The sequence below is a fragment of the Cebus imitator genome, unplaced genomic scaffold (assembly GCF_001604975.1).
Source record: "Cebus imitator isolate Cc_AM_T3 unplaced genomic scaffold, Cebus_imitator-1.0 Scaffold121, whole genome shotgun sequence".
In the NCBI taxonomy this organism is placed as follows: domain Eukaryota; kingdom Metazoa; phylum Chordata; class Mammalia; order Primates; family Cebidae; genus Cebus; species Cebus imitator.
The window spans coordinates 1,299,967-1,320,140 of NW_016107436.1; the positions used below are offsets into that span (position 1 = coordinate 1,299,967).

Genomic DNA, 20,174 nt, shown 5'->3' on the forward strand with positions numbered 1-20,174 from the left:
ATTGCAGAGAAGATGGAAGAAATCCCCTTCAGTCTATCCTCCTAGCTAAATGCTCACAGCTTCTTTAAGTTGCACTCGGGTTCTAATTCTGGAAGTTTCAAATTTTGTTCTTTATCATCATCCCTCTTGCCTTCTCCATATGCGTCCTCAAGGCTGAAATTCAGACAGGATCTGGGGCTATTTTGCTTGGGTTCCAACTCTTTGGAATGGAGCCTATGGCTTACTTTGACCCAATGTAGGAATCCTCGCCAGGCCTAACCATGGTTGGAGAAAAGAACAGAAAAAGGACTGATCTGACACTTCCCTGCAGAATGGGAGATCTGTTGAGTTGAAGGGGTTTAGCCAACACTCCAAGGGCAAAGGTTTTACTAATCCTCCTTTGTATCTCTGCCTAAACACTTCTGATGCCTTCTCACTGAGACACCTAAAAGTACTTTAAAGGAGTTAAAATGTACAGTGGCTTAAAATGTACTGGGGAAATCCATAGAGACAGGCAGTAGATTTATGGTTGCCAGGAGGCTGGGGGCAAGGGAGATGGACGCTGATGACTGCTAATGGTGTGTGATTTCTTTTTGGAGTGTGAAAATGTTCTGGAAATAGATAGTGGTGATAGTTGCGTGACCTTGTGAATGTAAGAACCACTGAATTGTCTACTTTAAAAGGGTGCCAAAACCTAAAATGCAATAAAATAAATACATGGGAAAATAAAAAAATAAATAAAAGGGTGATGGTAATATGAATTATATCTCAATTTTTAAAAACTCAAGTTTATGTTTCTACCAATTTTATGTTTTTTGTTTGTTTGTTTTCCGAGTGAACTCATGGCACATCAATAAGTTTTGGCTGTTTTTTTTTTTGACAGGGTCACCCAGTCTGGAGTACAGTGTTGTGACCTCGGCTTACTGCAGCCTCCACCTTCTGGGTTCAAGTGATTTTCCTGCCTCAGCCTCCCAAGTAGCTGGGATTGCAGGCATGTGCCACCATGCCTGGCTAATTTTTGTATTTTTGGTGGAGACAGGGTTTTGCCATGTTGGCCAGGCTGGTCTCAAACTCCTGACCTCAAGTGATCCACCTGCCTCAACCCCCCGAAAGTGCTAGGATTACAGGCTTCAGCCACCACACCCAGCCTAATGAGTTTTTTTAAAAGCTGTATGATAGAAACATTCTAACAGTAACAATGTACATAGAGCCTTGAAGTTTATGACGCACTTGATACACCGTATGTAACTTTTTTTTTTTCATTTTGAGATGAAGCCTTGCTTGCCTAGGCTGGAGTACAGTGGCAGGATGTCAACTCACTACAACCTTTGCCTCCTGGGTTCAAGCAATTCTCCTGCCTCATCCTCCCAAGTAGCTGGGATTACAGGCATGCGTCACGGTGCCCAGCTAGGTTTTGTATTTTTAGTAGAGACGAGGTTTCACCATGTTAGCTAGGCTTGTCTGGAACTTCTGACCTCAAGTGATCTGTCCTCTCAGCCTCCCACAAGTGCTAGGATTACAAGCGTGAGCCACCGTGGCCAGCCCTTACTTACCGCTTATACAAATCTGGTGCGAGTGAGTGCTATTTTATTGTGCCTGTTTTACAGACTAGAAAAGAGAGGTTAATCAGCTTGTTCAAGGTAGTAACATAGCTAGTATATGGCAAAACCAGGACTTGTATCCTGGCAGTATGACTTTTTGAAGCTCATGCAGTTAACACTGTATATGAGTGGTAAATTGAGGAAGCAAGTCCCAGGCGCTTTAAGAGAGGTAGATTCACAGAAAATTGTAACTGGAAAGTGTCATGGGGAAGTTCAATCCCATCCTTCCATTTTGATGGAGACATGGAGTTGCAAATTGGGGAAGCCTTGCCTTTTGGCATAATAGAGAAAGAGGGAGGCCAAAGTCGCCAAGGAAAGAGGTTTGAAGAACCAAGTAGGTTGGAGTCAACCTTTTCATCTCTCTCCTCCAGGCTCCTGAAAAGGCCAAAGAGGAAAGAAAGGTAGGGACTTTTTATTCTGCGCTTCATTTACCCCACTTATGATTCTCAGCAACCCTAGGAAACGGGAATGGTTTCTAGTTACAGATGAAAAAGCTGTGTGAAAAAGAGGTTAACTAAGTCTTTCAAGGTCAAGTAGCTCATAAGTTGAAGTTGTAAAACCAGGACTTGAACCTGGATCTTCTGATGCCAAGACTAAATCCTCTTACCCTGTGCAGATATGCAAGAGATCACCTAGTTCCTGGATGTTAGCTGGTGAGGCAGGTGGGCTTCTGCTTTCCGCATCTCACTGTGCACCTCCTGAGGCACATGCTCGGTGGCTAATGCTTGATCTTCTAGAGAGAGAATGGGGCTGGACTTTGAGAGGCCCTGCTCCTCTGCTGGACCCTTCATGCGGGGAGAAGTCTGTTCAAGTGAATAGGACTCCAAGGTGAGAACCTGTATCTGTCACCAGGGGGAAGAAACCCACACATTTGATCTGTTGCTGCTTCCTCCCTTAATCCAGAACATTCATTTTTCAGTGGTTCTCCTACTTTTAAAAGGAGTTTCTGCCTTCCAGACTTTCAAAGGGGCCAAAAGTCCGTGGTTTTGGCTACTAAACAGGAAACTCAAAGCCCTTTCCGTTCCTTTGAGCTGGCTGGAATGGCTGGGCCTGGAACTATTACTTTACTTAAAGACAGAAGAAAAGTTGTATGTGGCTTAAAAAAACAAAACAAAAACCCTTTCCTGGAGGCCTGCACACCAGCCTTGGTTGATACACAACATGGAAAAGAGCTGCCTTGTTGCCTGGCAGTAATGACAGCAAACAAATGTGTCTGACAGTCTGTTTGGCATCTCCTGGTCTGAAATTCTGTTTGCTTTATTCTAATTGCTTCCTTAACTTCCTTTCAGTCTCCCCACCTTCGGTACCACCCTCACTCCAGGGAGTGCCAGGCCGTGCCAGGTTGTGCCAGGCTGGGCTGGGCCCCACAGGATCCAGCCATCCAGCTGGGGCTATTCTTGTCTGTGTCTATCTGCAAGATGCCTGTTGTTCTCCATGGCTGTTTTTCTCATCATAAACGTTGACTTGGCAGGGGCCCCAGAATGGGACCCATGATGGAAAAAGCTTCCAGAGTTCTGCCTCAAAAAACACAGCTGGTCCCAAGTGCCAGGCCGAGGAAACAGAGGTTCATAGATACTGCTCCTCAAGGGAACCTGAGTGGGTATGACCACCAGGACAGCCCCAGTGGGGTTCAGCACCCTTTGTACATGTGGGCCTCTGCCAGCAGACTCTCTCAGAACAGGCTTGGAGGAAGCCATTGGCCCTTGGAGGTGCCTTGGGGCCTGGCTGGCATTTCTCTGCTCTGGTACATGCCCTCCCCCACCCCGACTCTTTCTAGGAATTCTAATCTGTGTGAGGCCAGAGAAAGTGACTCTTAGGTCCAGCCTGGAAGCACACAGGAACCCCCAGAACGCTGGCCGCCACACTTTTAAAATGATATACCCATATTGGTAAAATGTTTGAGCATAAACTCCTAATATGTATATACTTATAATTACATATGTGTGCTGCCATGTAATATGTACCTTGTAAGCATACAATTTTTAATGGACATTTATAAATTTAAATGGACGAAAGAAAATAATTATAAAATTGTTTTAAATTTTATTGAAGGTATATGTGATTGGATATACTCCTTTAAAAAAATTATTGGTTTATCACTTTCTGATGCAGTAATTCAAAAGATGTATTCTAATGAGAAGGTTGGTCTTGAAAACAATTAAGTGAGGTTTTGGGGTTTGGTTTGGGTTTTTTCTGTAGAGATGAAGTCTCACTGTGTGTTGACCAGACTGGTCTCAAACTGCTGACCTCAAGTGGTCCTCCTGCCTCGGCCTCCCAAAGTGCTGGGATTATAGGCATGTGCCATCGCCTAGCACTAAAAAGTGTTTTCATGATATTTCAGAAATATCCTTCACAAATAGAATTTTATTTTATTTTATTTATTTTGAGACAGAGTCTTACACTGTTGCCCAGGCTGAGTGCACTGGCATGATCTCAGCTCACCACAACCTCTGCCTCCTAGATTCAAGCGATTCTCCTGCCTTAGCCTCCTGAGTAGCTGGGATTACAGGCATGCACCACCACGCCCGGCTAATTTTTGTATTTTTAGTAGAGACGAGGTTTCACCATGTTGGTTGGGCTTGTCTCAAACTCCTGACCATGTGATCCGCCCACCTCAGCTTCCCAAAGTGCTGGGATTACAGGCATGAGCCTCTGTGCCCGGCCACAAATATAATTTAAAACATAATTAAAAAATATGAAAATGAACAAGGGTTTAAACCCCTCTGAAACTCTTTGGAATAGTTTTAAATAGATTAGGGAATTGCTTATAATTCCTAAGTGTACAGATATAGGAATAGAGTATGCAGGCATAGGTTTTAGAGGTGGCTTATTATTTTACAAATTTATTGAACTTTAAACATTTTATTTTTAAATTTACACGCAGTGAAATTTACTCTTTGGTGAATAGTGATGAGTTTTAACATAGATAGTCTCAGAACCTTGGAGTCTTATAGTCTACTTAGACTTACACTTTTACAAATATATAGTCTGATAGTGATTATAAGACTCTTGTTATGTGGCCTAAGAGTACTGTTCTTCTGTTACCAAGATAACAGAACAATTTCATCTCTCATTAACTCTTACAGTTAAACATTCTTAACCTCTGGCAGCCACTGATCTTGTTAGCATAATGTGTTTCACTTTCATCCATGTTGTTCTGTATATCAATGGTTTGTTCCTCTTTATTACAGAGTAGTCGTATATGGATATACCAGACTATTTATCCACTTACCAACTGAGACATGTAGGTTGTTTCCAGTATGGGGCGATTATGAATTAAGTGGTTAAAAACGCTCTCATACAGGTTTTTGTGTGAACATAGGCTTTCATTTCACTTGGGTAAATGAAATTGCCAGAGTCGTTTCCAAAGTTGCTCTACCATTTTGCAACGTATGCGAGTTCCAGCTGCTACACATTCATGCCAGCACTTGGTTTTGTCAGTCAAAGAAACAGATTTAACCATTCTAATGTATACTGATTCTCATGAAGTTCAGTGTGTCAGTTTTTTTCTCTTTTATAGTTTGTGTTTCTGGTGTATCTAAGAATTCCCTTCTAACACGAGGTCACAAAGATTTTCTTCTAAATGTCTTCTGTTTCAAATTAATTTTTGTACAAGCATATCATTTTTTAGCCACAAAAGTAATATAAGGTGAAAACAGTGACAAAAGCCAGTTCTCGCTATAGCGCACGTTTCAGGTACTTTACTGTAAGTGAACCCCTTTGAAGTACTCCATCTCATATGCAAAAAATTGCAATGATCCTGCTATTTAAATATCTTGTTTGTTTGTTTGTTTGTTTGTTTTAAATAAGATTAGCCATATTCACAGAAACAGCAGCATTCAAAATATGCTGAAAGCAAAGGCAGAAGAAGAACCCCTTTGTCCCCTCCCTTCCCTCCAGAAACCTATACATACAGGACGCATACTAGCCCAGGGAAGGTCCTAGTGGCAATCCATAATTTATTTACTTATTTTTAAGGATAAAATATATAAAATGAGCTAGTGTTTTTCTCCCAGCCCTGGGGAAAAGGGTTGTCTAGGGGATTGTCTTGCATACCTTGTTGGGATACCGCTGCCCTGGTAAGTCTCACAGGGATGCCTGTCTCCCTAGGAGTGAGGAGAAATAAGTGAACACTTTCTTCTGCGATTTGTTTCCTAGTAGCCACCTTCTTCTAAGCTCTGAACTTGAAGGTCTTAGCAAATGTTTCTCAGAGGATGACACTGCAAAACCTGTAACTTAGGACAATGGAATCATAAAAGAACATAATTTTGAAGCTAGAAGGGAACTTGGTCAGCTAGTCCAAATCTCTTAAGATCAAACCAAAAATAAATGAACTGTGATATCCTTCAAATGGAATACTTACTATTCAGCAACAAAAAGGGAATACACTGTTGATATGTTCAACATGAATGAATCCTAAAAGAATTGTGCTGAGTGAAAAATGTTGGACAAACACATATACACTGTAAGTGAAAATACATTTCATTTATTTAAAAGATTCTAGACTGGACGCAGTGACTCACATCTGTAATCCCAGCACTTTGGGGAGGCTGAGGCAGGCAGATTGGGTGGATCGCTTTAACTCAGGAGTTTGAGACCAGCCTGGGCAACATGGCAAGATCCCGTCTCTACAAAATATCCAAAATTAGCCAGGCATGGAGGTGTGCACTTGTAGTCCTAGCTACTCACGAGGTTGAGGCAGAAGGATCACTTGAGCTCAGGAGATCAAGGCTGCAGTGAGCCTGATTGTGCCTCTGTACTCCAGCCTAGGTAACAGAGCAAGACCTTGTCTCAGAAAAATTCCAGAAAATACAAATTATAGTGACAGAATGCTGTAGTTACCCATGAATCTATTAAGTGGGAAGGGGATGATGAGGGGAGGATTCAGAAGGATATGAGGAGATGTTTAGGTGTGATGGGTAGTTTAATCTTGATTGTGGTGATGGTTTCACGGGTATATACAGATACCAAAATTCATCCAATAGCACACTTCAAATAGTACTGTTTATTCTGTCACTTAAAGTTCAGCAAAGTTGTTTATAGAAAAGAAACTAGAGACAGTTTATTCAGAATATTTAATAAATGGCTACTGTGTGCCAGACGCACATGCTTATGTGTTGGGGAATAACCTCAGCTTCTTCCCTGTGGGACTGTAGTCCTCTGATGTGACTAGAGAGAGACTGAAGACATGGCCCATGCCTTCAGGGAGCTCACAGTCTGCTAAGGGAGTGAGATAAATAAACAGATGATTTCAATCCAGGATGCTAGTGCTAAGACAGAGGAAAACAGGCTGGGTGCGGTGGCTCACGCCTGTAATCCCAGCACTTTGGAAAGCTGAGGTAGGCGGATTGCTTGAGCCCAGAATTTCAAGACCAGCCTGGGCAACATGGCAAGACACTGTCTCAACAATTTTTTTTTAAATGGCTGGTTATGGTGGTATGCACCTGTGGTCCCAGTCAGTCGGTCCTAGTAACTGGGATCCCAGTTACTTGGGAGGCTCAGGAAGGAGGATCACTTGAGCCCAGAAGGTGGAGGCTTTAGTGAGTCATGATCACACTACTGTACTCCAGCCTGGGTGACAGAGCGAGTCTCTATCCCTTGGCGGGGGAGGGTCGAGGGGAGAAAAAAAGGAAAGAAAGAAAAAGGAAATGTGGGGAATATGAAGAGTCCAGAACATGGGTGTTATTGGGTGCTTTTTTCTAGGGAGGTTAGGGAAAGCTTAATGAAAGAGGGGAGCTGAACTGAGGCTTGTTGAGTCAGGTGAAGAGTCTCCCCATCAGAGGGAACTTCATGGGCAAAGTTAGTGTAATGCAACTTCCAAGAATTGTGTGTGGTTTGGCCAGACTAGAGTGAAGGACATAATAGGGAATTAGCGAGAGAAGAGGCTGGAGACGCAGGGCCCGGGAGGGATGTTTGTGCTCCAAGATTGAACAAACAATGGGGCCAGTTCTAGACCTGTGTCACTGGGACATTGTCTTATCCAGACGCTCAGCATGGACTTCTAGGGGCCAGGTTTTGAGGCTTTGACACTTACAGCTGCTCACTTGTAGCCTGGAAGCTGCTATAGTCCCCAGGGATGTTTCAAGACCCCTAAAAGGAGGCCGGACGTGGTGGCTTACGCCTGTCATCCCAGCACTTTCTTTGGGAGGCTGAGGTGGGCGGATCACTAGGTCAGAAGTTCGAGACCTGCCTGACCAACATAGAGAAACCCCGTCTCTACTAAAAAAATACAAAAATTAGCCAGGTGTTGTGGCGCACGCCTGTAATCCCAGCTACTCAGGAGGTGGAGACAGAAGAATCACTTGAACTCGGGAGACGGAAGTGCATTGAGCCAAGATTGTACCGTTGCCCTCTGACTTGGGCGACTCCATCTCAAAAAAAAAAAAAAAAAGAATTTTGTCTTTCACCCTGGCTGGCAGCACTGGTCCCTGATCTCCTGTGCATCTGACAAAAATGATTGTTTCGCGTGCTGATCTGTATATCCTCAGGCCATCTGTTAGCCACTCACCTCCTTTGTTTGTTTTTAGAGTGGTTTTCAGAGCACACTAAGAAGTTAAATTCAGGATACCATTGTTAGACCACATTAAAAATTCAGGCAGCAGTGCAGAACATGGCTGGCTCATGTCAGGCAGACTTCTCAGTGTAACCAGAGAAGGGAAACATGGACAGGGCTGGTGTTAGTGGAAGCAGACATCAGACTGCATGGCAGGCTCTGGCTCCTGTTTATCCTGTTTCCTGCCGCCCTCCAGCCGGAAGAAAGCAGCTCGTGTGTAAGCTAGAGGTGAAAGTAGAATTGCTGCTTCACCAGCATTTCTGTGACGTAGAAAGCAAGTTTCTTACACCTCAAAAGGAGAGCTCCTATGCTCCCATTTAGGAGGATTGTAAACTGTCATGGCACTTAGGATCTTCTAGAAGGCATGACAAGCGGTAAGTATGGTGCTGTGGGTAGGGCTGGACCGAGAGACCAAAAAGTGCTTGTGGTGGTTTCCATGCCTGGGGCAGCCTGGGAAAGCTGTGGCCAGCACAGATGCCTGAAATCAAAGTGGGACCAGGAGAGGCCAATGTGGATTAATGATCTCAGGTGGATTAATTATATCAGGCGATGTCAGGAGGGAAGACATTTTTAATGACATAGTGGGTTTGGGTTTTTGTTTTCATTTTGTCAGCTGGGCTAGTGAAAGCAGTCCAATGTGGGCTGTATCGAGCTTTGTGGCTGCTTATTCTGCCATCTTCTCCGCCCCCACGCCATCTGCCAGCGGGACCACTGACTGGCTCAGCACCCTTTTGCTGTGTCAGTCCTGGAAGGTCATGCTTGCTGTGACTGGGGTTGGTTTCCCAGACAGGTGGGTGAAATGCTTGTCTAACTATCGATCTGTTTTCTTGCATTTCAGTCGTTCCAAGGAAGTCAAGGACGAGCATACCTCTTTAACTCAGTGTGAGTGTCTCTGAATGGTACATTCCTTGTAGAGTGCAGGTTTGAAGGATGGGAAAAAGCAATCCTTGATGATAATTAAACAATGGACTCTGCCCTCTCTGCCACAGTAAAACTCTGTGGAGCATTACTCTCCATACTTGGTAGTCAGTTACCTTTGGGGAACATTTTTTGGCAGCAACTCTGGCTAAAAATAATATACTCACCACATTCCCCTCAAAGGGCACATCAGAGGACTATAGTCCCAGAGGGAAGAAGCTGAGGAGATTTTGAGAGCCTCAGCATGGGCTCCAGTGAGATCTGAGATGTGTGACTAGGGAGAATAGGGGTGAACAAGACACCAGAATCTGCTGTGGGACCTGAAGAGGAAGGAAGGCACACTTAGTGCAGGTGCACGGTTTACAGGGCCCCCAGTCACCCCCAAGCACCAGGTTTACCACCTGTTCCCTGGGAAAGGAAGATGAAGACCACATAAGCCTGATAAATGTAAAAATGGAAATCTGGTGCATGTGGCTTGAGCTGGGCGCCTGTGAAGGAGCAGAGCCTATTCAGCACCCCGGGGTCACTCCTTCCTGTATCGGGACCAGACTGCGCTGTCATGTTTGGCCTCTCCAGCTTCATTCTGTCCTCAGTAAGCTGTGAGGACCAGTGCTCATGGCTGTGGACTTCACCGTATGGCTGTCGGCTTGTCCCCTTAAGTCACAGATTTAAAGTATTTGTTAGAAAAATTAAGATGTTAGGCAAACTCTCAACCATAAAGATCATTTTAGTATCCCTGCTCCACTGGAACTTGCAGTTCTGAATTTCCTTCCAGCTGAGATATTTCCCCACCGTGGCCACCTTTTGGGGGTTAGTTTAGATCTGCTCAGCTCAGGGTGGGCTCCCGTTGGGGCAGCCTTGCCCAGTTAATTTTTGCTGGAAGCTCAGCTTGAATGACTGATGTGCATGTCACTAACTACCCACTCTCTCTTTTTGTACCTTGTCATAGCGTTAATGTGGGCTGTGGGCCTGCAGAAGAGCGAGTGTTGCTAACAGGACTGCACGCAGTCGCAGACATTTACTGTGAAAACTGCAAAACCACTCTGGGCTGGAAATATGTAAGTATAAAGGAGACGGGTTGGTAGAGGGCTGGGGAGGGAATCGCCAAGAGCCTTATGCTAGAAGAACGCTTTATTCTACTTGCTTCCCATGGCCTTGTAGAATTGTCTTAGACCGGGATAGACACCACCACACTCACTCTTCCCTTTTTGTTGATATATTTCCCTCCTCCTATTCATTCCTTCACACCTACCCCTGAGACACACACCCCTTTAGATTTAATTAATAATAATAGTAATGGCAAATAACATTTCTCGACAGCTTACTATATGGCAGGCATATATCAGCAGCCTTAGAGCTTAGGTGCTGTCTTCACCTATTTTATGGATAGGGATACTGACACTTAAGGAGGGTAATAGCATGTCCAAGGTAATCTAGCCGTTAAATAGCCACACCAGGATAGGAATCCATGTAACAGTAATAGTCTGTTATTTATTTTTTATTTTTAAATTTTTCATTCTCAAAGGAGGTGGCCATGTAGTATTCTGACACAGAGCCCGTGCCCCCCCTTTTTTTTAATATTAAATTTATTTTCTAATAAATAGAGATAGGGTCTCACTATGTTGCTCAGGTTGGCCTCGAACTCCTGAGCTCAAGAAATCTTCCCACCTCAGCTTCCCAGAGTGCTGTGATGATAGACATAAGCCACCGTGCCTGGCGCAGAACCCATGTTCTTAAGCCATTATACTTCGATTCTCCAATAAATATCCCCAGGACACCCAGGTCCCAGACCCTGAGCAAGGCATTATCAAAAACTGCCTTAATTAACATCCACTGTCAGATGGAGTCATGGCTGGACCTCTCCCAAATGGACAATTATTCTTTCACTGTTTAACTCAGCAAAAAATGTAAAGGTCCCTTTGGGGCCTAGGAAAAATGAGCAGTCCTTTGCTAGACTGAGAGGAAGGAAGGGCTGGAGTCTGCTGCTTCAACATTGGGGACTGATAGTTCTGACATGCATTGGGGCCACCACGTCACCACAGACACTGCCCCTAAAATCCTTCTAGCTATTGTTAAGAACCATCTAGACGGCTAGAGGCAGGTTCAAATTTGGGCTCCATGACAGACTTGTCTGTGTGTCTTGGACAAGCTACTTAGCTTCTCTGCTAAGTTTCCTCGTACTCACAGAGTTGGTCTGAGTGTTAAATAGGATAATGCCTGCAAAACACTTAGGTCATCCCCGTGCGTATAGCATATGTGCTGTGCAAATTAACTTCAATTATCACTGTTATTGTTATTGGCAGATATTTTTCAGCCTGTATGTGTACATCCAAGCATTGCACAATCTTGCCCTCCCTATCATTGTGAGGATATTGAAAAGTTGGTCTTCCTGTCTTTGGGAAGGCAATTTAGTCCATGTAAAATGTCTCAAATTCCCTATCCTGTCATACGGCTCACAACCTGCCTCTGGCTTCTGAAGGAGCCTGAAGGAGTCATCATAATTGCCGCCGAGTGATAATGATATGTCAATGTAGGTTCATCCGTTGTAACAAATGTTCCAGTCTGGTGTGGGATTTGGGTAGTGGGGGAATCTGCAGGTGCATAGTGTGTATGTGGGGAATCTCTGTACTTTCTGCTCAGTTTTGCTGTGACCCTAGTGCTGCTCTAAAAATAACATCTTTTGGAAAAAATATATTTATATACATATAAAATAATGCAAGCAATAGATGCCAGACATGGAATTACGATTCCATTTAAATAGTCTGAAATGTGCAAATGATTTAAAAAAAAAAACAAAAAAAAAAATATAAAAAAACAAGATTTATCTCTCTGCTGTCTTTAGAAGAACCATCTCACATGTAATGACAACACACATATACATGATTAAAAAAAAAAAACAAAAAAAAAAACTGCCCCAGGTGGAGTCGGCCGTGGAGCCCAGCAACACTGTCTTTAGATTCCATTTTCCCCATCCTCCTGGAAATGTTCAGGATTACAGACAAAAGTGAGGCCAGGCACAGTAGCTCAGGCCTGTAACCCCAGCACTTTGGGAGGCCAAGGCGGGCAGATCACCTAAGGTCAGGAGTTTGAGACCAGCCTGGCCAACATATAGTGAAACCCCTTCTCTACCAAAAATACAAAAATTAGCCAGATAGGTGGTGGGCGCCTGTAATTCCAGTTACTCAGGAGACTGAGGCAGGAGAATCGCTTGAACCCGGGAGGCAGAGGTTGCAGTGAGCTGAGATCGAGCCATTGCACTCCAGCCTGGGCCACAGAGTGAGATTCTGTCTCAAAAAAAAAAATCTAGACAGTGTATTGTATGGTGCCAAGATGGGTTAGCCACGGCTTCCTGTGGTTGGCTTGGTTGTTCTTGTGGGAGAAGCTGGACTTGGCCATGCTGCTCCCTCTGTATAGTCACAGGATCCCTCTGGGTGATCTGGGGTTGGGGACACAGTTCTGATTTTGGTTATCCAGAAATGTCCATCGCTTCTCGGCATTTGGGCTAAGATCAAGTACAGAAAAGCTCTGCCCCTGCCCCTGTTTCCCAGACTCTTGGCTGTCTTACAACACGTGCCCCAAAGATGTGTTGGATTGTAGATACACGGCAAGCCTGAGTTGGTTGGTTTTGCTCTGTGCTTGAGGTTCAGGTGAAATGATTCATTCTTTCGACAAAGGTTTATCAAAAGCCTTTGACTAAATACATCCAGTGCCTGTCCTCAAAGCACTGACAGTCATGATGCCAGCTGAGGAGGAAAACCAACATGAAAACAGATCAAACAGCCTGACAAGTACTGTGACGTGCGCAGCACAGTGGGGAAGCACCCGGTACCCAAATACAGATCCATTATCTCCTATGTGCCGGCCCAGGGCACTTTCCTTTCATTCCCTCGTTACCTCTGTGAAGCAGGTGTGAGTTTCCCAGTTCTGTAAGTGATGCTTCAGTGCTGGGAAGCAGTAGACGCAGGATAAGTCGGGTGTTCTGTTGACACCAGGTCTAGTACACTTTCCACTGGAATCCTGTTCTGACATTTTCCAAGTGCTTGTGTATCTCAGAACTGCTGATTTATTTTATTTAACTTTATTTTATTTTTTATTTTTTGAGACAGGGCCCAGGCTGGAGTGCAGTGGCACAATCTGGCTCACGGAGGCCTCAACCTCCTGGGCCCAGATGATCCTCCTGCCTTAGCCTCATGAGTAGCTGGGGTCCCCAGGTGCACACCACCACACCCAGCAAATTTTTTTTTTTTTTTTTTGTAGAGACAAAGTTTTGCCATGTTGCCCAGGCTGGTCTCGAACTCCTGGCCTCAAACAATCTTCCTGCCTCAGCCTTTCAAAGGGTTAGGATTGCAGATGTGAGCCACCACGCCCGGCCGAATTTTTTTTCATAATAGGAAACTCATTTTCTTAGTTTTGCTTTCTTCTTTTTCCTCCTCGCCCCCCAAACACGTTACTATTACTATGGAACAACAGATCTTATTCCCAAAACACATTGCTCTGTTGATATACGCATGTGCGCATGTGTGTGTGCCAAGACAGGGAATAATGAAGTGTCAGGGAAATTGCTGCTGTGGTGTCCTGAGCTCTTGTTCTGAAACTCAAAGCCCCTGAGCTCTAGAACAGAAGACACAGTTGATACAGCTGTGACCCAGAGCCCTCCAAGGGGACGCCTCAGTTCCTTACTAATTCTGGGGGCTCCGAGGGAAAGGCTGATGTCCACTGCTTGTGCATATGGAGCTGAGACACAGGTGATCAGTGTTTTTCAGAGAATACACCAAGAAGTGCTTACATGTCTGTCTCTGCAAACAAAAGTGCCCTTTATCCTCTGCCTATGGAGGACTTCTTTTGGTGGGGTTGATTAGCTGGGAAAGCCCACAGGGCTGTGGGTTTAGAAAAGGAATCTGCCAGGTGGTTAGTATGAAGTTCTCCCTCTGCAGCCCTGGCAATCGGGTGGGGCTTAGGAGCTGCCAGCTTCTCCAGCCTGGAATTCATACAGGCTCTGTCTCCACGTAACTGACATAGAAACAGTAAGAAAGCCCGATTGAAAAGGAGACCTGTCTGGCCTCGCAGTATTTTGTTCCTCTCCCTGTCTAACAGGTCCAATTTAAAATTAGAATCAGGCTTTCCTGTGTTCTTAGAAACTAGCAGGAATGACACAGAAACTTTATGGATCTATTCACAGGGCAAACTTCCATTAGCACCAGAAACCAAGGTCCGCTAAGATTTATATATATATAAATTTATATATGTAAATGTACCAATTCATTCAGCAGTGATATATTGAAATTCTGTTTTGTGCCAGGCAGTCTTCTAAGGCTACAGCAGTGAACTAAACATGAACGTCTCTGTGCTCCATGAAGTTTATATTGTAGTCATGGGAGACAGAGGATACATAAAGTAGAAATGCACATGATAATGTATGTTCAGAAGTGAGAAGTACAGTGGGGAAAACTGAAGCAGGGGTGAGGGCAGAAGAACGAATGGCAGTGCTGGAATGGAAGTTGGGATTTTAAGTAGGGTAGTTGGGGAAGACCTTACAGACAGGGTGACATTGCAAAGACTTAAGTAAGCGAAGCTCCTGGAAAATTCTGTTGTAATAGTGAGAAAGTCTTGGTGTTGCCTTAGTTCTGTAGCTAAGCAAGGGGGACATGAAGCGCTTGAGGGACAGGAGTCATCTCACAGAGTCTGGGTGAAGCTGGGACCAGACTGTGGTGACCCTGATCATCTGCCCCTGCTGCTCTGCTACAAAAGTTATTTTCTTGACTGAGTATAGTGGCTCACACCTGTAATCCCAGTACGTTGGGAGGCCAAGGCGGGTGGATCACCTTAGCTCAGGAGTTCGAGACCAGCCTGGCCAACATGGTGAAACCCCATCTCTACTAAAAATACAAAAATTAGCCAGGCATGGTGGCAGGCACCTGTAATCCCAGCTACTGCGAGGCTGAGGCAAGAGACTCTATGCTCAAACGTGGGAAGTGGAGGTTGCAGTGAGCTGAGATTGCATCATTGCACTCCAGCCAGGGTGAGAGGGTGAGACTCCGTCTCAAAAAAAAGTCATTTTCTTCAGTCATTCAGCATTTCTTTTCTTCCTCTGTATTTCCTAGGAACATGCTTTTGAAAGCAGCCAGAAATATAAAGAAGGCAAATACATCATTGAACTAGCACACATGATCAAGGACAATGGCTGGGACTGATTGGACAACATCTACCCAACCCAGTGTCCACGTGAACGCCATTCAACCGAACCTTCTTCCCAAGCGTGAGAGAGTGACTGACACTTGGTTCCATCCATTTAGGGGCCTTGCCATCCGGGGCATCCTCCCACCCTGACGCCATCTTTCTGGTGACCGGCCTCTAAATCGCTGTCTCTCTGTCTCTTTGCTTTGTATCTGTTTGTGAGTTGATCCTGGCTTCTCCCTCTGTTCTAGTTTTGGCTGAAAACAAAACAACAAAAGGAACAGATCCTTGACCGCATGGCGGCAGCCCACCTTGGTGAGGGCCTCAGGGCCCATGCGAGAGCTGCCTGATGGCTTCTTGTCAGGAGAGCAGTGACACGGGGGCGTGAGGAAGAGGGAAAGGGGAAACTCTAAGGGTCCTGGCGTGGGGAAGGGGTGGAAGGGTGGAGGTAGGAACAAAATCCTGCTGCTCCTGGAGACCTAATAACTTAGGCTTGAAATAATTGACTTGTCTAAAAGGACAAAGAGGAAAAAAAAATACCTCATGACTGCATTCTCTCTGACCAGAAGCTTCTGTTCCTGACACCAAATGTGCCAGGCTAGGAAATGAGCACAAGATGTGGCCCTGATTCCAGTTGGCGGGGCAAGGGCCTGGCTCCCCTGGGCTGAGTGGGGGTGTGTCCCAGCAGCGGCGAGTGACTTGGGCAATGGCCAGGTGGGTGCGACGACTCTCATGCCTCACTCAGTCTCTGGGCGGTCATTGTCTTTGTCACTTTAGCCACCAGAGGTAAGGTGTGAGGGGACTGCCATTTGCAAGGGGCTTAACATCCAAATATCCCAAAGGCTTTGACCAGCAACTGAGTAAAGTGAGTAATTGAGGAGAGCAGGGCACAAAGTGGGCTGCGGCTTGGGAGCGCCTGAAGAAATGGCTCAGGTATTGGGCCAGAGAAATAAAAATTAGGATCAGTTAGCAATTCTGACTGCCTTTCCTTCTGACCCCTCATAAGAGGAGTGTGGTGCGTGCGGGAGGGAACTGGGTAGGAGTAATCCCAGGAAGGATTTAGGTTTGAACCAATTCAGGCTCTGTGCATCTTTCCTCTTCGGCTTTACAGTGGCTTCCGTGGGGTCGCCAGTTTCTTGTTGATAGAGTTTCAGGTGTTTTTCTGCAGTCCTGTTACTGTAGACTGTAGGAAGCATGGGCCCAAGGCTGTGAGCTTAGTGATAACCTGCCCGGTAGATTCCTCATGCCCCTAATTGCCCTACGTAGGCTAGAATGTCTTGCATGGAGAGAAATCTGTCAGTGTGGTCCAGCAGCAGGGAGGAGTTCTGAATTCTAATAGCACCCGCTCCCCGCATCCAAACATCCTTCCATTAGGGAAGTGGAGAGAACACATCCCGGTAAGGCCCATAAGAGAAAGAGGAGTTTGTTACATTTAATCAACACTGTGAAGTCTGTTCTGCAGCAGTTCAGCCAGTACACAGTATATGACTGAAACTCACTTAACTGAATTTCATTTCTTAGACCGAAAATATTACTGTTAAGATACGTGCGCATGTTAGGTAATTCTCAGCGTCTCCTTCTCCAAGTAGGCTGACCCTCTCGGAAAATTCACTCTGAAAGTCTCACAAAAGAATGAGTTCATAGGGAGAATCTGTAAGTTGATGAACTGAGGTTAAAGCAGCCAACAGCCCAGGAGCTTTTCAGAATCGCATCTGCAGCAGAACTAGCTTCCATTTGGAGCGCATCCTTGGTGGAAATGCTTTTTTGTGTGTCTCCACGCGCTGATGGTGGAATGGGAGACCCAAGATAGGTGTGGGCTTGCCCTGCCAGGGGCAGATGGCAGGACTGACAGAAAGCAGGATAGCGCCAGGATTCTTGGGAGAGCCCCTGTAAGACAAATGGATTCTTAGAAATCCAGTTTTGCTTCCCAAGGCTCTTTTCCGGATCTTTCCAGTACTTTTGTAGCCTGGGAGATCAAGTTGTTCTCCCCACTTTACTGCAAGGTAGACTGAGGTTCAGAAGAAGTACTTAATTTCTGTTCCCAGAAGACCAGTTTCTCTGGCTCAGAGGCCCAAGTTCTCAATGAAATCATTTTTCAACTTTCACATTCCTAAGCTGGCTTCCCGGCACAGAAGCCATGGATTTCCCCTCCTCTCTCCCTTCGCTTCCTCAAGGAAATGGTCTTTCTTCCTTTGTGGAGTTTCATTAGACCCTTTGCTCAGGGATTGTCCTGATAGTGCTTTCCATAAGAAGAAAATGGGGGTTAAACATGGGCAGGTGTTTTTGTCTTTCAAACAAAAAATGGAATGTGGTGACATAAACTGGACATAGGGTGCCCTCGAATTTCCAAGGGGCAGAGAAGACCAATGTGCCACTGTTCTTCCTTGGGGATGAGGCCTTTGACTGTTGCATGGATCAGAGCAGGCTCCAGTCAGACCCTGGTTCTGTTTTTTTCTGTTTTTGTTTTTGTTTTTTTTTTCAATGACTATCCATTGAGCCTCCAGTGGGTGCAAGGCACCATACTTCCTGTGAGAGATCTGAGTGTTGGTTTTTCCATAACTACAGGGGAAAATAAAACTCATTAGGCTTTCCCTTTGTGTCAATGAAACCAAAAGTGCTTCTTACAACATTAGCTCCGTTCATGGCTTGTCTATCTAACATTTAGCAGCGTTGGAGAGGCCAGAGCTGAGCTATGGAGATGCTAAATTAACTCATGGCCTCGGTCAGTTCATTCTTTAATTTCCTCACCAAATTATTGACTTAGAGCATAACCAAAGACCTCATTCATTCACCCCAGGTGGGTTGGGGGAATTGGAGTTGGTAAAGCTTGGGTGTGGGGTGTGGGGTGTGGAGAGTAGAGACAGGGTAAGCAGATGTGAGAAAGGAAAAGGCATGAAGTTCTATACCTCAGCCAGCAGCTGCCTTCGTTTTGAACTGAAGTCCAGCTGGCAGACTAGCTCCATCTCCCCTGTGCCACCCTAGGTCATATGACCTTGGCTACCCTGGAGTAGACCCAGACCCTTGGGACCCGGGACATTAGTCTCAGGCTGCCGATGGGTTGATTTGACATTAATCAAATACAGCCAAACTTGATACCCAGAAGTTGTCAGCTGGACCTGACTGAGTTTTTCCTGAGTTCATGAGGATAGGCTAGAGTGCATTTTTACTGGTGGATCAGTGTGTGCAAAAGAGGTGACCCCTTTATAAAGAGATTTTCAAATGGATATATATAAAAGAAACAGTTGCTTGTAAAATATACTTTTGTAAATAATATTTAATTTTTTAAATAATATATTTGGTGCTGTTTTCTCAGATCCCCTGAGAGCACTTTTTATTTCATTTTAAATTCTATGGTTTCTTTTGCATTTCTTGAAGTATATTTTAAGGGAAACAGTGATCACCAATACACGTTTGGGTTTTTTTTTAAGGTCTCTATCACTTTCATCTGGATCAAGGCTTTAAAGCAATGCCTCTGCATTTTTTCCGCAGTGGAACAGACTCTGCAGTACATTAACCAGGTTGAAAATGGAAATATTTTCTTGCACTAGTATTGGCTAGAAAAGAAAATAAATGAAACCAAGTTAATTTAGTAGTAACAACTTACAGTGATTCTTCCTGTTGGAAGAATTTTTCAACAAATCGGAATCATGTTTTTAATTGTGCGTGTGTGTGCGCGCGTGCGTGTATAAAAAGCACTTTCGATTTTTATTGAAAATCTTTTGCCTCCTGTTTTCTTCTGGAGTGGGGACACTATAACTACAGTTTACACCTCGGGTGCATAAAGTTTTTCTTCTCTTTCTCTCTGGTTGTTTCTGTTTCCGAGTGGACCAACAGCAGAACCCACAAGGACTTTTCGTTTTCCTGAGCATGGAGCTGTTGCAGGTTTGCTCCTTTTTCTTGCTTTGTGTGCTCAGCTTTTACAGACTGGAAAGGAAATCTGTTGCTTGTGAAGATGGAGCAGAGTCAAATCTGTGCTTCTGAGACGAGAGTGTATTAATCACATATCGCCGGGCTCCAGCTGTTACAGAAGCCACATCATGTTAAACATTAACTGGTTTGGGTTAAAAGAACATTAATAAAACAATACACATATCTTAGTGGTAAACAGCTTTTTTTTTAAAAAAGGTCAAATTGCCTCAGGTTCAGTAAGAGGCTGAGAAATCAAATCTTGAACACAATCAACTTAATATTTTAAAGGAATCTGCCTCAAATGAGAAAACATGCTAGTTGTCTAGATAGAGGAAAGAGATATTTAATTTTTTTAAATTAAAATAGTTATGAAATCTACTGGCAGTAAAAGGTAAAGCCAAGAAGAAACTATGAAAGCTATTCTCATGTTACCAAATTCTGTCTGCCCATATGTTTTCGTATAACATTTCGGTGAAAGTGGGAGTTGGTTCCCTTTTCCCAACCTGCAGAGACTATCTTTCAATACAGAATCTGTCTGTTTATGCTTGTGTTTACAAACTGTATTCATTGGGTTTGGGTTTTCATTTTCTTTGGTGGCATTTTTCAGGTCACGTTGCTTCTATAACAAAGGTAATTGTTTTCAAATACTTTGTCTTCACCTTTTCCTGTGTTTGTACATAGTGATTCAGTATTAGAGAAAAGTGCATTGTTTCCGTCATATTTCCAATCTGTGTTGGTGCTCATTTGAGAAAATAAAAGTTTTCAAATATTAACTCTTTGAAGAGCTCATCTGTCTTCGTTGACCCAGTGTGTTTGATCTTGACCTTTCACATTTAAAGTACTTCAGGGCCTGCAGCTATCTAAACCCAGTCACAGATCTGTTGACTAACCCCTAAAGGGTGGTTTTTCCCAAGGACAGTCAGCCAACTAATGAATAAACAGCAGGTCTCCTGCTTATCTGCAAATGCTTCTCCTGGCTTTACATATCAAATGCATGAGTGACCTTTATCCAGTTCTCTGTACTAAGCCCCATGTTCCTG

General features: G+C 44.4%; 1 protein-coding gene across 3 annotated transcripts in view; it reads left to right on the plus strand.

Moving 5' to 3' along the window:
* YPEL2 (yippee like 2) overlaps positions 1-19,907 on the plus strand; it is a 65,713-nt gene extending 45,806 nt beyond the window's left edge. For all 3 annotated transcript variants that reach the window (XM_017539808.2, XM_017539810.2, XM_037742469.1), the window contains exons 3-5: positions 8,972-9,015; positions 10,001-10,109; positions 15,153-19,907. In XM_017539808.2, coding sequence (XP_017395297.1) covers positions 8,972-9,015; positions 10,001-10,109; positions 15,153-15,242 — 243 coding nt within the window. In that variant the 3' untranslated portion in view covers positions 15,243-19,907. The remainder of the gene's footprint in view (positions 1-8,971; positions 9,016-10,000; positions 10,110-15,152) is intronic.
* The last annotated feature ends 267 nt before the right edge of the window (positions 19,908-20,174 follow it).